At 44.1% G+C, this 16849-nt stretch overlaps 1 protein-coding gene across 2 annotated transcripts in view; it reads left to right on the forward strand.

Moving 5' to 3' along the window:
- COL11A1 (collagen type XI alpha 1 chain) overlaps nt 1-16849 on the forward strand; it is a 248703-nt gene that overhangs the window by 138623 nt on the left and 93231 nt on the right. For both annotated transcript variants that reach the window (XM_035122972.3, XM_035122973.3), the window contains 4 exons: nt 391-444; nt 3170-3277; nt 7455-7508; nt 13638-13691. In XM_035122972.3, coding sequence (XP_034978863.3) covers nt 391-444; nt 3170-3277; nt 7455-7508; nt 13638-13691 — 270 coding nt within the window. The remainder of the gene's footprint in view (nt 1-390; nt 445-3169; nt 3278-7454; nt 7509-13637; nt 13692-16849) is intronic.

Genomic DNA, 16849 nt, shown 5'->3' on the forward strand with positions numbered 1-16849 from the left:
CCCCTCTTTTTAAAACTGAACATATGAGAAAGAAAGAATAATGTCATAATGAAGAGCTCCTTGATGAATTAAGAAATGAATTTGTCTGTTGCCTTAAGCATTCATTCTCCCTTTTAAAGCTGAAAAGTAATTCAGTTCAGCTGTGGCAATATGTGTTCTCTCTCTCCCCCCCCCCCCGATAGAGAAGCCGCTGTACTAAATTATTTGGCTTGTTATGCTCCACTTTTAGTAGTGCAGATTGCTGTGACTTGCAGCAGAATAGGTGCAGCTACTATATGCATTAAAATCATGCATGCATTCAGATTCTTAAATAACTGTCATTCTATTTGTATTTTTTATTAAAAAAAAACCCAGATACACTATTATGTGCCATTTTCCCCCCTTTATCAGGGTGAAGATGGTTTCCCTGGATTTAAAGGTGACATGGGCCTTAAAGGTGACAGAGTAAGTATTTCTCTCTCTCTCATTCATATTATCTCAGTGCCTGATCCCAGCCCCCCATTCCTTTCTGATGAGAGCAAGGATCCAAGTCGGAGCTTTCAGATGAAGAAACAGGGTTGTATAAATGGATGCAGCCTTTCTTCATGGCTGGAATCAGGGAACAGGCTTAGAAAAACCCAATTCCGGGCGAATGGCTGGCTGCCATCCATTGCCAGGGGAAATTAAAGCATGGGACCTGGTGTCATCATTCAAACTAAGGCAAACCAGGCTTGTTCGGATTTTGTGTAGTTTGGCCCACATTTAATGGGGTTCCAAGTGAATGTTCACCTTACTTTCCCAGAAGGCTTTGCAGTATAAAAGCTGGTCCTCCCACACCCTTTTTAGTTTATCATTTATTTTAATATTTTGAATGTTTTAAATAGTTTCTCTCCCCCCTCTATAATTTTATTGTTTTATTCCTTTTTAGGTTTGTTGTTGTTGTTGTTGTTTGTTTTGTTTTTACAATCAAGTGGTGTTTAAATAAGAAATAAATGAATAATATCCAAAGTTAGGCCTTTCAATCCTCTTGAAGATCTATCCTGTCAGTTTTCTCAATCTCTGCAATTCAAGAGATCTTTTTTGCAATATATTCCAGGCATTGGCTCTCATTCCTCCTAGGCTCTCTTGGAACAGGTTGATTTTTCTCATTGTTCATCCACTATTTTTGTTTATTTGTAAATCTTTCCTGGTGCTCCTCTGCAGTACTACTTGGGCCCTAAGTCAGCCAGTCTTGTGACATTATACAAATTAAAACAGCACAATGAAGCAGCCATAAACAACCACAAACAAGTCATTTCCTCTGTAGGCTAGAGAAAAGTGCTGAAGTGTTTTGTCATGGCTCCGTACCAGAGCTAAAACTAATTTGGAGGAAAGTTATCAATCAAATTCTCCTAAAGTAAATTTGCTTGCAATTAAACAAACATGGGTGGGCTAGGATAAATTAAGACTGTATAACACGAGTAGGGTGGAACCTGTTTATCACATCCTGAGCGGAATTCAAACTAACAAAATGATGCATACAAGTATTATCGAGTCTACAGTATGTACTTTATAATATAACTTACAGCTTAATATTGGCAAACGATGACCCAGCTCCAGGCACATAAGGAGGAAATGGCTTACCTAACCTCACTACAAACTGGGTTCAGGCCTGGTTTAGGAACTGAATCAGCCTTGGTTGCTGTTCTGACCCTGTAACGCTTGATGGAGCTCTCCTTGGCTTTTGATACCATTGACCCTGGTATCCACCTGGATTGGCTCTGCAAGATCCATTTGGGGGCACAGTGTTACAGTGCTTCAACGCTCATTTTTTGAGACTGGTACCAGAGAACAGCTTTGGGTGGGTGTTTGTCAGCCCCTTACATTTGTAATAGTCATTGGGAAATCTGGAGTATGGCATCAGCAGTATGCTGATGTTACCTAGCTCAATTTCTCCGTTACATCCAGAAATAGCTTGTCAGGGTTGTGTGTGTGTGTGTGTGTGTGATGGGTATCACTATGATAGCTTTCCAGTAGCAGGGTCAGTGTTGTTTACCAGGAGGGAAGTTGGCGTAGTGCAGTGCAAACTCACCACCAGGAACTCTGGATTGGCTCCACAGATACATTTGCCCCACAATGAGCCCCCTTAAACTTTGCCTGTCCTTGCCAATAAACAACAGTGACTCACCTGCTAGGAAGCTAGATGAGACCAATGAGGACCTTTTCTCTGATGTGATCAGGTTTGTGGTCATCAGTTCTTATTATAGGCATAGCTGCCAAGTTTTCCCTTTTCTCGCGAGGAAGCCTATTCAGCATAAGGGAAAATCCCTTAAAAAAAGGGATAACTTGGCAGCTATGATTATAGGAACGCCCATGAAAGCTTCTTTCATGCACTCTTCCAAGTGGATAAGTTATGTGCCCAGACCACATATGAATAAACTGGACCTGGTCTTCAAAAGTGCATGGGACTTCAAAAAAAAAGATTATTGAGAAGGGTTTGAGACAATGGAATAATGGATGGAATCCAACAAAGCCAGAGGGTTTTATTCAACCTTATCAACCTGTGTGTGTCTCCACTGTTCACAAAAGTCCCTAAAACTCAGATACAATGTTATACTAGCAAGCAATATTTTTTAAATATATTTATAGCATGTATATAGTTAACTTGTCTAACTATAATCCAATCAGTTAAAGGGCAGGGCACATTAAAAACTGCATCAAATTTCAATAACGATGTAATTACTAAAAATTTGTAGCAAAATGTAGTGACCAGAAACAATACAGCAGAGCCCTTTGCCAAGGTTGCAACTGAAGATGAAAAGCCTGCCGTAACAACAGCGGGGAAAAAGTTGCAAATCTGAATGTGGATTTCTTTCCCCATGAGAGATGGGGTTCTTTTAGTTACTGTAAACTGTCGGCTTTTGTGGCTAAACCACAAGCAACAACTAGACCTTTGGTTACACTCGGTGCTCAAATTACAGGGAGGCCAGGCGGAATCCAGCCTGCTTAAGTTTTCTACCAGTTCTCCCCTTAATACTGGTTTTAGAAAGCTACACTGAGGCCAAGGTTTAGCTAAAATTAGGAATAGGGGCAGACCTGAGGTTTTCATCAACGGCCAATCCAATAATTTCAGCAGTTTTCGCATCCCTTTTGCAGAAACAGGTGATTTGGCTTTTACATCCATGGTTTACATCCTTCATTTTTTTTAAAGGGTGAAGTTGGCCCTCTTGGTCCACGAGGAGAAGATGGCCCTGAAGGTCCCAAAGGCCGTTCTGGCCCAACAGGAGACCCAGGTGGGGCTGGTCAAGCTGGAGAAAAGGTTAGTCACTCAATCATACAACAGGTTTTTTTGGGGGGAGGGGTATCATGAGATCATCTTGGTGTAGTTTTAGAGGCTGCAAATTCACATATTGCATAAAAAGCATATGAACAAATTACAAATGACCCCCTTTTTCTTTCGGTGTTTGTTGTGTCTGAGTAGGACTATCGTGTGGGACGCGTGTAGATCCCAGACACATCTTTTCCTAAAGATTTACTGAAGCTTTATAAGAACACCTTTTCCACTCTGTCTGTAATACATTTCAGCTCATCTTTCACTTTTGTAGGTTTGGGGCTACACCGGGGGGGGGGGGGGGGAGAGTGAATTGAGAAGTCTCTAGTTTTAAATCTTCTCTCAGCCACGAACTCAGAGCCACTGTGTCTTCTCCTCAGGCATAAACAATACTGCTTACAAGTAAAAAAAAGTAGTGTAACAATGCAGTTGAAGTGGTCTGAGTATTTGGAAGGCACCATATAAATGATGACGGTGATTTATTTCACTGAAAACATAAGGTGAAATAAGGAAAAGGGCAGAGCAGGGGCAGGCTTTACCAAATAGCAATGGATTGGATTGCAGAGCCTAAAGCAAGAACCATTTCCCGGCCCCCAACCTCCAGCCTCCACCTTACTGTTGGAGTTACATGTCTTTGTTTGTAATATTTTGAAATACAGAGCAGGAAGGCAGATTATTTTTAATGCATGCCTAAAGGTGATATTGAATATAAAAAGGTAAAGGTAAAGGGACCCCTGACCATTAGGTCCAGTCGTGACCGATTCTGGGGTTGCGCGCTCATCTCGCATTATTGGCCGAGGGAGCCGGCGTATAGCTTCCAGGTCATGTGGCCAGCATGACAAAGCCGCTTCTGGCGAACCAGAGCAGCACATGGAAACGCCGTTTACCTTCCCGCTGTAGCGGTTCCTATTTATCTACTTGCATTTTGAGATGCTTTCGAACTGCTAGGTTGGCAGGAGCTGGGACCAAGCAACGGGAGCTCACCCCGTCACAGGGATTCGAACCGCCGACCTTCTGATCAGCAAGCCCTAGGCTCAGTGGTTTAACCCACAGCGCCACCTGGGTCCCAGGATATTGAATATACACACCCTTTTATAGTAGATAATGTGTGTGTGTGCACTCTGTCCTGTTCAGGCATTATGTGCAAGCAGAACATACATGCAGGGAGGAAAAGTAAATAAGTTCTGTCCTGCCATCCCTGTTACCTTCCATAAATTGGAGGGTGACTGTCTGCAACAGGGAACCTCCCAAAGTTCTAGGGTTCTGTATTGTGCAGGGAGCCTTTATAAGCAGAGTAGGTTCCCCACTGAATGATCACCCATTGACATGGGTGGAGCCAGTGCCCTCATCCCTACTCTCAGCATTTACTCACAAGTATAATGCATATGGGACCCAGGTGGCGCTGTGAGTTAAACCACTGAGCCTAGGGCTTGCTGATCAGAAGGTTGGCGGTTCGAATCCCTGTGACGGGGTGAGCTCCCATTGCTTGGTCCCAGCTCCTGCCAACCTAGCAGTTCGGAAGCACGTCAAAATGCAAGTAGATAAATAGGAACCGCTACAGCGGGAAGGTAAACGGCGTTTCCATGTGCTGCTCTGGTTTGCGGCTTTGTCATGCTGGCCACATGACCTGGAAGCTATACGCCGGCTCCCTCGGCCAATAATGCGAGATGAGCGCTGCAACCCCAGAGTCGGTCACGACTGGACCTAATGGTCAGGGGTCCCGTTACCTTTACCTTTACCTATAATGCATATATGGGCCTAGAGTAAGGCCACCATTCCTTAATTAACTTTGTTGGATTGTGCCTCTGAATAAGAATCCCATGTATGCAACTAGGCAAGAATGTCCATATTCCACAAATTATATCCCCTCTCCACTTGCAAAAACTAGTTATTGAGATAATATTTCATTCAACCATGTTCCTGCTGAGTTCCTTGGCCAGCCTGTCTGAAGCCCAGTTTGCTTGTCAAGATCTTTTGAAGGGATCTCCCTCAGTGACTCTTCCTGTGTTTTGCACACACGCTCCTTTGAGGAAGAACAATTTATGGACTAAGAGGGGGCAAGGAGAGCATTGTAGTTATGATTTGATGCTAGCGACCTTTTAAGCTATCATAAAAATACTTTAAAAGTCACTTCATTCATTCCAGAAAGTGTTCCTTTCAGCCTCGCTTAACTGTGGGGAGCTATTTCAGAATTAATGATCCCCACAGTGTTGTGAGACATCTTCCCAGCTGTTAACAAGGTCATGAATCAAGAAAGCCAATATTACAATTATGGATGAATGGAAGCATAATTGGAATGTCATCACTGAATTCCAATTAAATTCCAATCCCATTAAAACAAGAATAAATGAGCGACATTTCCGCCCCCAAAAAACTCAACTGTTGAGCTTCTTCATTCTGGGCTGAAAGCAGGGAAATACCATGACAAGTATAGGATTGATCCAAAAACTGTGAGCAGAAGTAAAGGTCTAAGGAAGTGTGACATTTACAGGCATCCTCCCCACCCAGTATGGGGAGGCAAAACTAGCAAGGTTCACAATGGTTGGTGGCTCTGCTCTCCCCCTGCACAAATGAAAATGCCAGATGATGATTATTTATGTCAAACAGTAGCTTTAGTATATAGGTGTTTGTCAACTGGGTTATCTAACAAACTCAAGAAGGTATAGTTGAAATGTGTAGCTAAAGAGATGTTTATGAGCTACACATGAAATGTGTCGCTAAGGAGATGTTTATGTAGCTAAAGAGCATTCAGGAGAACGGTTTACACAGCCAGACCTTGCTTAAAGCCCTGGAAACGATGAGGCACATCATACTTTAGTGACAGAATAATAATAATAATAATAATAATAATAATAATAATAATAATATATTATATTATTTATAACCCGCCCATCTGGCTGGGTTTCCCAAGCCACTCTGGGCGGTTTCTAACAGAAGAATAAAATAATTGATTAAAGATTAAAAGCCTCCCTAAACAGGGCTGCCTTCAGATGTCTTCTAAAAATCTGGTAGCTGTTTTTCTCTTTGACATCTGATGGGAGGGCGTTCCACAGGGTGGGTGCCACTACCGAGAAGGCCCTCTGACTGGTTCCCTGCAACTTGGCTTCTCGCAACAAGGGAACCGCCAGAAGGCCCTCAGCACTGGACCTCAGTGTCCGGGCAGAACGATGGGGGTGGAGACGCTCCTTCGGGTATACTGGACCGAGGTCATTTAGGGCTTTAAAGGTCAGCACCAACAGTTTGAATTGTGCTCGGAAATGTACTGGGAGCCAATGTAGATCTTTCAAGACCGGTGTTATGTGGTCTTGGCGGCTGCTCCCAGTCACCAGTCTAGCTGCCACATTCTGGATTAGTTGTAGTTTCTGGGTTACCTTCAAAGGTAGCCCCACATAGAGTGCATTGCAGTAGTCTAAGTGGGAGATAACTAGAGCATGCACCACTCTACGAGACAGTCTGCAGGCAGGTAGGGTCTCAGCCTGCGTACCAGATGGAGCTGATAGACAGCTGCCCTGGACACAGAATTGACCTGCACCTCCATGGACAGCTGTGAGTCCAGAATGACTCCCAGGCTGCGCACCTGGTCCTTCATTCACCCCATTTAGGACCAGGGAGTCCTCCACACCTGCCTGCCTCCTGTCCCCCAGAAACAGTACTTCTGTCTTGTCAGGATTCAACCTCAATCTGTTAGCCGCCATCCATCCTCCAACCACCTCCAGGCACCTGGAGCATTAAAAACTACATCCACACACACAAAAAACTTTATAAAAGAATGGGAAAGTTATTTAGGAGACCACTGTAAGCAGATGGAAACATTAGCAGGATTTTGATTTTACTTGTAGTGTAACAATTATTATGGATAATATGGATTGGTATAAAAGTTGGCGTTTCGAAGAATATGTAGTAATAAATGTTTAAAATGGGACCCCATGGAGGGGATGGGGAAAAGTCTTGAGATTTGGAAGAATCTCTGTACATGGATATATATATCTGAAGTGTGTGTGTGTGTGTGTGTGAATATGATTTCTTAAAAAGCCTACATCCACACAAGGGGTTTCTTTATAACTTTACAAACTACATGATCCTTCTGAGGGAAATGGAACATAAACAGAGTGGTAGCCATCAGGAAACAATTGAGAAATGCATTCAACTTCTTTTTAACTTACAGGGTAAACTTGGTGTTCCCGGACTACCAGGATATCCAGGAAGACAAGGTCCAAAGGTGAATTTGCTCTCGTGTTGAAAAATGTACAGCTTTGGTTAGCCGGATATTCTAGGGTTTGTTTGTTTTTGTCTTACTTGGAACGTTAGTTTGAAGCAAATGCTTGGATAGTCACTTGTTACTACAGTACTAGAAATCCAAAGGTTATTTGCATTTTCCTGACAAAATTGCGAGTCTGGTTCAATGATATAATTCAGTTTTGATGCCCTAATTGTGATGATCGTTTTGGTAGCCTAAGACATTCAAACAGATATGGATCTCAGATTTGACAGCTTCCTCTATCGGCCGCAATGGCCATGCAAATGAATAACTTACAACTTGATGGGTGGTGAGTGCTCTAAATATCAACCGTGTTCACTCATACAACTACTCAAAAAGCATTTGCAATGATATACGTAACGCTCCCCATGCATCTGGATCATTGCTTGTCAAATGATCAGATTTTTAAAAATGTCATTCTGGTTCGTTGGTCCCCTTCGCTGGGCATCTTTTTTGTTTTCTGGGTTATAACTTTGTGTAATTTACACATCTAGAAAAGGAAAGCACAGAGCATTAAGTATTATATGATGCACTGATACAATGAGGTACAAAGTGATGCTCAGCCATAGTAAATGTTACTCCTCTGGCCCGTGAATGTACGCTATCATACATCAAATTATTATATTATTATTTTAAAAAGAAAGCAGAGAACCTTAATCACCGTGTTCATAGTGGATTTTATGCACTGTTCTAGTTCTTATGGAAGTGATCTGTGGAGCATGCACACACGAAACCCTTAAAATCAGAATGAGCAGCCTAATTTTTCCCTTTAGGGGAATCCAACAATTATTTAGCAGCTAAGTCACAATATCACGTCAGCCCTGGAAAGACGATACAGTACAGGCAAACATTTTTGATGTAAGTTCTCCACATGTTAAATGCTTCCAGGATGACTCCCCAGAGCTTGGAATAGCCTATCAGACTCAGCCCTTCTGTGCAACTTTGGATGTGGTATTGATCTGTTAAACCCAGGAGAGTTTTTTGTGTTTACTTGGGGCACAGTCCTACAGGATGTTCTCCAGTACAAGCCCCATTGAAATAGGCGAAAAGTCTGAAACCATGGCTGGATCCATATCCTTGATAAAGGGTAGCATTACCTGCAGAAAGGGAATATGCATTTCTATTGTTGCTCCCAATTTCTGGTTAACAAGGAAACTGTATAACTTCTCTGACAGTGCAATGCATGTGAAAAAAAGCCTGTCATCTTCTGGGATTAACACCTTGAACAACTATCTAGGTGTCTCTCCCCCCCCCCCAAATGTGTTTACATTGTTTAAGGTATCATTGTCAGTACATTTTTAGAAAAGTATTACTTTAAATTGCAAAGTAACATTGATTTCTCTTAGCTCTTTAAAATGTTGGGAGTCTGTGCTTATTTTGCTTGCTTTTTTTCATTTCAACCTGGGTGAACTCCAAGGCGTCCCCCCCCCCCAAGTAAACACTCTGTGCTAATGTGATATAGGGTTACTGCTAAGGAAAGTGTTCATCAAGAATATTCATCTTCAGAAGTAGGTCTTTGATGCACCTGCCTTTTAATCTAAACGTCTGAGATTGCAGTCTCTCTCTCTCGCTCTCTATCCCCATCTCTCTCCCTTGTCTGTCAACGCTTCAAAACTCTATTTGGAAATTTCTTAAGATCAAAGAGATCTTACTTTATTCGGAAGCATGAACACAAATGACATGCACAAACGTCAAAGAAAATGTGTGGCCTCCCCCTCACAAAACAGAGATGTTGGCATGAATTTTGCTAAGCTGAGTCCTCGCTATACTAAAAATGGAATTAGTTTGCAAGCAATATTCAGGTTTAAATTATTTCAACAGTGTGTTGGCATTGGGTTAGAAGGATGGCTGCAGGACCATTCAATCTTCTGGCTCTGCTCTACTGAGTGGCTGAACTGCCAGAGCTGTGCCACTTAGGTTGCAGTCCATCGGTCACCCGCCATTAGCGTAAGAATAGCAGTAGAAGCAAAAGCTCAGAAACAATGGCCCTGGCAAGTTGGCTGCCATCCTGGTGACATTTGACAATGATGCCCGACATAACCATGATGGTCCTGTATGCTCAAAACCACACCTTCTCCTGTTGCCCTCATCACTCTAGAGCCATTTCATATTTCCCAGAATGCTTTCCCCCCAGAATGCTTGGAATGGGGGGGGGAGCAGCAATTGCTTTTACGTGTGTATGGCAGTCCAGTGATGCTGCATATAGAGAATTCTGAGGAAGAAAACAATGGCTGTTGAGAGAGAAGGAGTGTTGCTGCCTGTGGTATTGCCCCCACTAAGGCATGGGACGTGGGTGGCGCTGTGGTCTAAACCACTGAGCCCCTTGGGCTTGCCAATCAGAAGTTGGGTGGTTCGAATCCCCGCGACAGGGTGAGCTCCCGTTGCTCTGTCCCAGCTCCTGCCAACCTAGCAGTTCGAAAGCACCACTGCGGCGGGAAGGTAAATGGCATTTCCGTGTGCTGTGGTTTCCACCATGGTGTTCCATTGTGGCCAGAAGCATTTTAGTCATGCTGGCCACATGACCCAGAAAGCTGTCTGTGGACAAACGCCGGCTCCCTCAGCCTGAAAGTGAGATGAGTGCCACAACCCCATAGTTGCCTTTGACTGGACTTAACTGTCCAGGGGTCCTTTACCTTTAACCTTTTGGCCCCCACTAACACCAAACAATAATGAAGGAAGGAAGATGCCACTATTACATCTAAGGGCACACCCATCTCACTGGAAGCAAATTCATCTATCCCCCCTCCTGAGTTTTGTGAAATCATTCCATTGTTCAGGTATTGATTTAACTTCTCCCTGGAGGAAAACCACCAATATTTTAATTTCTCAGCCCTAATATACAGTAGTCCCGATACAGTCATACCTCGGGTTGAGAACGCTGCGGGTTGCGTACTTTCGTGTTGCGTACTCGGCGGACCCAGAAGTGTTTACTTCCAGGTTCTGCCGTGTGCACATGCACACACTTTGTGCATGCGCTGAAGCACCACTCGGGTTGAGTACTTTTCAGGGTGCGAACGGCACGCTGGAACGGATTAGGTACTCAACACAAGGTACCACTGTACTTAAGATTAAGGGGGTAAAAGCTTTTCACTAGTCAAATGTCTTGAGTGCATGTTATTGCCTTCTACACCTCTGGTAAAGCTTCAAGGCTTGTGTGATAGATTAGTCAATGGGCCCCATCCCATACTTGTTAGTGTAGCTACTGAACTGATCTGAATATAACCCACCCCAGTTTATCCGCCACCACCAACATGATTATAGGTCACACTCGGTTGGCTCCTATAGCCAAACAGGTCTGGGCTCGGAAATTCATCATAAAGAATTAGAAGCCCCCCCCCCCCAAGAAAAAGCACACACCCAGGGAGAAGAAGTATATTAGAATTGTAGTAATAGTTGCAGGGCCGCTTAGGATCTCAGGGTATCTCAGGGTAGCTGTCAGTACTGGGCACCTTCTTCCTTCCCATGCTGCCCCTCCTGCCTCCTGGGCCAACTCTTCATCCTAATCAGCAGGAGCAGTGGCAACAGCAGATCCCCAGGCCGGTCAAGCAGAAGGGTGGTATCCAGTAGTGGTGGCAGGTAGCCTGGGGATCTGAACCCTGGGGGCAGGTGTCCCAAGACTGACAGGCAGAGGAGCCTGTTTTCGCTGCTTCTCTTCAGTTTACCTAGGCTGCCCATTCAGTGGCACTCATCATGCTGCAGGTCACATCGCCATCTGTTGGCAGCCATGTGAACTACTGTGTGATGATGGACAAATGCAGATATATAGACAGAGATATTTGCAATGATTATGTTGGTTGTTAATGTCCTTTTCCTCAATTGCCCATGGAAATTGGATAACGTAAACTCTTTTGCAGCAGTAACAAAATATCTCCTAGGAGTAGAATACTGCAGGTTAATGTCAGATCACAAATATTCTTTATCAGTCTTCCTATTCTTCCATGCCAAAACCCAATTATTATCACCCAGCAAGTATTATCTCATACGGTCATTCAGAAAATAAATTGCTTACAATTATTTCTTAGTATTTCTACAAGCTTAATCTAGTAGCCTTTTTTGTTGAAGGGGCTGTTTCAACAATTACTGAAATGAGACATTGGAAACATTTTTCCTTATGAAATTGTCATTATTTTCAAACAGACTTTCTTCTGCCTTCACCTGAAAATAAATATATATTTGATGTCCACTATTGTTATGGACACTGTTTGCAAATTACTGGAAAATCAGGCCTGGTTTGTGCATCTAAAACTAATCCAAAACCCAGAAAAAATTGAATGTCTTCTTTATTTTATACGTGTGTGCACTTGAACATACAGACATACATGTATGAACTGACATAATGGATTTATGGACTTAGGGTAATAGCAGCCAACTGAGTTTTCTACTCAGTGTAGACCCATTGAAATCATTGTATGCAAGTTAGTCATATCCATTAATTTCATCAGGTCTGCTTTGATTAGAACCATCATTGGATACAACTCTTACTCAATCACTGGAAACTCATTTTCTTTTATGGTTAAAATGGTGCTATTTGTTCTAAAAGCTCCTTTCTGTGGAGCACCTGCTCTCTATTTGATATTTTGTCCACATTGCTCAGACTGATGACAACATGCTTGTTTTCTCTGCCTCCAATAAATTTTATTAAAGTTTGAAAGAAATTAGAGAAGGGTTAATATAATATATTTAATATCTTTTTATCAAAAATAAAGAAAACTAATCTAAATAAAAACACAAACCAGAAATAGGAAAAGGAAAACAAAAAAGAAGAAAGAAAAAAAGAGAACTTCAGATTCATCACTGATCAGCTATATATAGAAAATTATTCAAAACATCTACACCAAGATAACACCCAACAACTCCACTTTCTGTACATGAATATTTCCTTTGATCCTCAAACCCAGATACCATAGGTTCATTTTATTTTTCATGCAAACAGTCTATAAGGAGTTTCCAACCTTTAGTAAATATGGACAGTGATTTTTCTCTGATTAAACACATCAACTTTACAGACTGGTGACAACATGATTGTAATGGACATGTTTTTGACGTTTTTGAGAATTCTGTAGGTCTTGTTTCCACTTGATAATGTGTGATATATAATGTGTGACTGGAACTCAACTTAGGGAATTGAACTTTCACTCCTATGACCCATCCCCAAACCTGCTCCAGAGGGTATCTCAACTCTCCGAAGCAGATTTCGATGATGCACAGAGGATGGAAAGAAGTTGTGTGGTGCTAGCAGAAGTTCATTCTTCTGGAGGGGGACCTCAGCTAGATATCACCCAGTGACTTGGGGCAAGATTGACTTAACGATTCCTATCAGTAGAAGCCCTGCTCAAGGACTTCCACCAGTGCAACAGACCCTGTCCCCTTCTCATTCCCCTCACCCACAGAAGTTGGGAGAGGAGAGAAGAATGGTCGTTCCATCTGGCAAGCTGAAACTCTTGGGCAGATGGAAAGATTGGAAGGGCACAGCAATGAATCCCACCCTCTGCTTGTTTTAAGGTTGCTTGGGGTGTTGTTGTTGTTTTTAATTGTACCACTCTTGATGTTTTAATGCATTCCGGACATGAAGCATTTTGGTAAGCTACCAGACCGCCATCTATTAATAACCGTTTCCACATCAATTGCTTCAACTGAATAGTATAATGTGTTATATTGCAATGCACTATGTAGCTTTCATGTTGTTGTTTTGTGTGGTGTCTAGGAAAAATATTTCATAAACTATTATAATTCACGGTGTGTCAATGATTCATCTGCTGCTATTCTTTCTGGTTAGTGGGCATGCAGAAACAGGCCTTTTCTCTGTTGATCGTACAATTATGGAATATGGTTCTGAGTGAGACCAGGCAAGGCCGATTCCTTGGCGTGGGCCTGAAAGACTCAATTTTTCACCATGGACTTTAGGAGTTAGTTATGATCTGTGTTGTAGAAATGGTTTTGTGGGCCACACACCAAGTTATTGTTATTGCATGATTTATGTTGGCTTTGAAGGATACAGATGTTTAATATATAAAGTAACTTAGAAGTTTATTAAATATCTAAGTAGGCTTTGAGTAAACCATATAACTGTGTGTCCTCCCCCCCTTACAGGGCTCAACTGGGTTCCCTGGATTTCCGGGTTCCAACGGAGAGAAAGGCGCAAGGGTATGATATAGTATTCTTCTTAACGTGTTTTATTAATATGTGGAACTCATTGCTAAGTGAATTCAAAAGACAGGCAGGATTGGGAATTTAACTGCTAATGCAATAAGAACATGGTACATTCTTGATAGCAACCAAAAGAAATAAAGAATAAGAAGGCTGTTGCTCAGCAAGATTAAATAGTAATTTTCCCACAAGGAAATCTATTCACCAGCTTCCCATTATCAAAACAATGTGCAGCTCCATAGCAGCAGTGGCTCCCCATTAATTCTGTTACTCGCAAGTGTTCAGTGCAACAGTGAGATGTAGCTACAAGCTGCTGGACATATGTCATTGGATATATTTTTTCTATGTTTCCCCGATGGCAGGTAAATAAGATGTAATCTGAGGGTCAAAATACATGTCTTTAAATATTTCTTCATATTTAACAAGGAAATTTTTTTTAAAAAATGAAAATAATATCATCTGGAGGCTGCAGATCATATGAGGATCACAGCAAACATGTAGCAGCAGTTTAACACGTTCTTCCCTTGTTGAAAGCCCCTCCTATGAAGCTGGTATTTGCTTTTGGTGAAATCCCAGAGAGAGAGAGAGAAAGAGAGAGACATGAGGCTAACTTGCAGTTAGTTTCATTATTAAGGAAGGGGGGGTACTGGTTAGAGCAGGCATCTCCAAACTTCGGCCCTCCAGATGTTTTGGACTGCAAATTCCCATCATCCCTGACCACTGGTCCGGTTACCTAGGGATCATGGGAGTTGTAGGCCAAAACATCTGGAGGGCCGCAGTTTGGGGATGCCTGGGTTAGAGCATGGTGCTGATAATGCCAAGGTTGCAGGGTCAGTCCCTGCATGGGTCAACTGCATAGTCCTGCATTGCAGGGGGTTGGATTACATGATCCTCAGGGTCCCTTCCAGCTCTACAGTTCTATGATTCAATGAAAGGCAAAGCCCCCTAATGAAGTTGTTTGAACTGGCTTGCAGCCCCTCCTTTGCTCTCTAGTTTTCTGAGCCAGGGCTCCTCCCCTGTAATCTTCTGCCAAGGCAAGCCCCAGGAGCCTCTCTCTGTGCTTGTCTGGCTCATTGCTTGGCAATGTGTATCAATCCTTCGCATTCTAGGAGCAAGTGGGGCCAGAGAACCGTCGGCAGAGAAACTGTCATGACGGAGCTGCAGGAGAGATGTAGGGGCTGGCTCCCCTCTGTTGTCTCCATTGGAGCCTGTGGCCCTCCAGATGTTTTGGCCTACAACTCCCATGATTCCTAGCTAACAGGACCAGTGGTCAGCGATGATGGGAATTGTAGTCCAAAACATCTGGAGGGCCGAAGTTTGGGGATGCCTGATCTAAGCCATCATCTTCTGTGCCTCCCCTGGGGGCTCTTGGCCTCCACCACTCTTCCTCATCTAGCCAATCCCAGACACCAGCTCATCCTATTTTATTTTATTTTTAAAATATAAAAAATGCAGCTAATGCAAAGATGCATTTATTTCCACATCCGGTTTGGCCCTGGCTCAGTTGAAAAAGCATTACGTCTGAAGTGACAGGGAAGCAAAATGAAGGTGTCGTTATATCTGTGATGATCGCCGTCACTCAATCAAGTCCCCACTCGATGTAGCAGTCATCTAATGATGAATAGACATCTGGGAAGCAGCCCATTGTCTGATGGGAAAGTATAAGTAAAGGAGGAAATAAAAAAAGCTTTGACAGTTTCACCGGAGGCACTTGAACTTGGGATCATGTGCACCGGGTGGGCTGCCATCACCTTCTCCCTTAAGCATCTGGGGCTGGTAAGAAAGTATACAGTGGGGGAGTGAAATATACTCGGAGTCAAGAGTGAATTTCATGCTCTTTATTCAGCTCATAGTCATCAAGGAGGAGAAGAGAAGACGAATGGCTCTTTTCCCCAAACCGTCTGCTTATATACATTATTTACACAATGGGCCTTGCGTGATTGGCTACTTCAGGGCTACACCTGTGGGCCAATTATATTGTGGATTGACTTCTGCCTGCAGCCTGATTGGCTGCTCCTACAGGCCAATCAGGTAGCAGATTCACTTCTGCCAGCCGCCTGATTGGCTGCTCCAGCAGGCCAATCAGGTTGAGGATTCACTTCCACCTGGAGTTGGATTGGGTAGCTCCCGCTGATTCTGAATCCTATTGTTCTAGGATTCAGCTCAGTACATAACACCCCTCCCCTCTAAGTTCCAGTCCTGCCCGGGAAGTTGCATTCGTAGTCCCCAAGGTCTGCTGGCCGCCTCCGTGTGCGTTGTGGCCTGGGGTGTTCCTTGGTCAGGGGTTCTGGTTCTGGCTCGTGTTCCGAGGCTGCTGGCTGTGCCAGGGCTGTCTGGTCTGGCGCCACTGAACCACTAGGTTGTAGCTCTGGTTCCGGTGTCCTTCCAGCCTCGGGGCGCCCCTCTGTGCCTACTGCTTCTGCTTCCCCTGCCCACCCCTCTCGCTCTACAGGCCTCACTGCCCTGCTGTCCCCTTGGGACCCCTCTGTCCCGCTCTCCTCCCGGGTTCCTCCTGGGAATCGTCGCCGTAGCTGGTCGCAGTGGCGGCGCCAACATTGCCCCCCTTCCGTTAGTACCTCGTACGACACGGGACCGGTCACCTTGGTGACTGTGGCGGGTACCCATGCTGGGCCTGCCCCAAAATTCTTTGCATACACTGGGTCCTGGGCCACAAATGTCCGGGGGTTCCTGCCTTTCCCCACCACTACCTCATCCTGAGCTCTGTCGGGGTGAAGTCGGTCCAGTCTAGTTGCAAGGCGCCGGCCCATTAGTAATTCAGCTGGGCTCCGGCCCGTCGTTGTGCTTGGGGTGCTGTGCTGTGCTAGAAGAAATGCGGCAAGGCGGTATTCCCAGTCCCCTTGTGTCATGCGGCGGAGGCTGTCCTTGGTGGTCCGCACCATGCGCTCCGCTTGGCCATTGGTGGCAGGGTGGAATGGTGCTGAGTGGATGTGGCGGATGGCGTTCTGCGCTGTGAAGGTCTGGAACTCCTCTGACGTGAATGCGGTTCCATTGTCCGAGACGAGGGTGTCAGGGAGCCCGTGGGTCGCAAACAGCTTACGTAGTACCCGGATGGCCGCCGCCGTAGAAGTGGATGGTACCAGTGCGACCTCCAGCCATTTGGTGTAGGAATCCACCACTATGAAGAATGTTTTCCC

Source organism: Zootoca vivipara, chromosome 7, assembly GCF_965207765.1.
Source record: "Zootoca vivipara chromosome 7, rZooViv2.hap1.1, whole genome shotgun sequence".
Taxonomy (NCBI): Eukaryota; Metazoa; Chordata; class Lepidosauria; order Squamata; family Lacertidae; genus Zootoca; species Zootoca vivipara.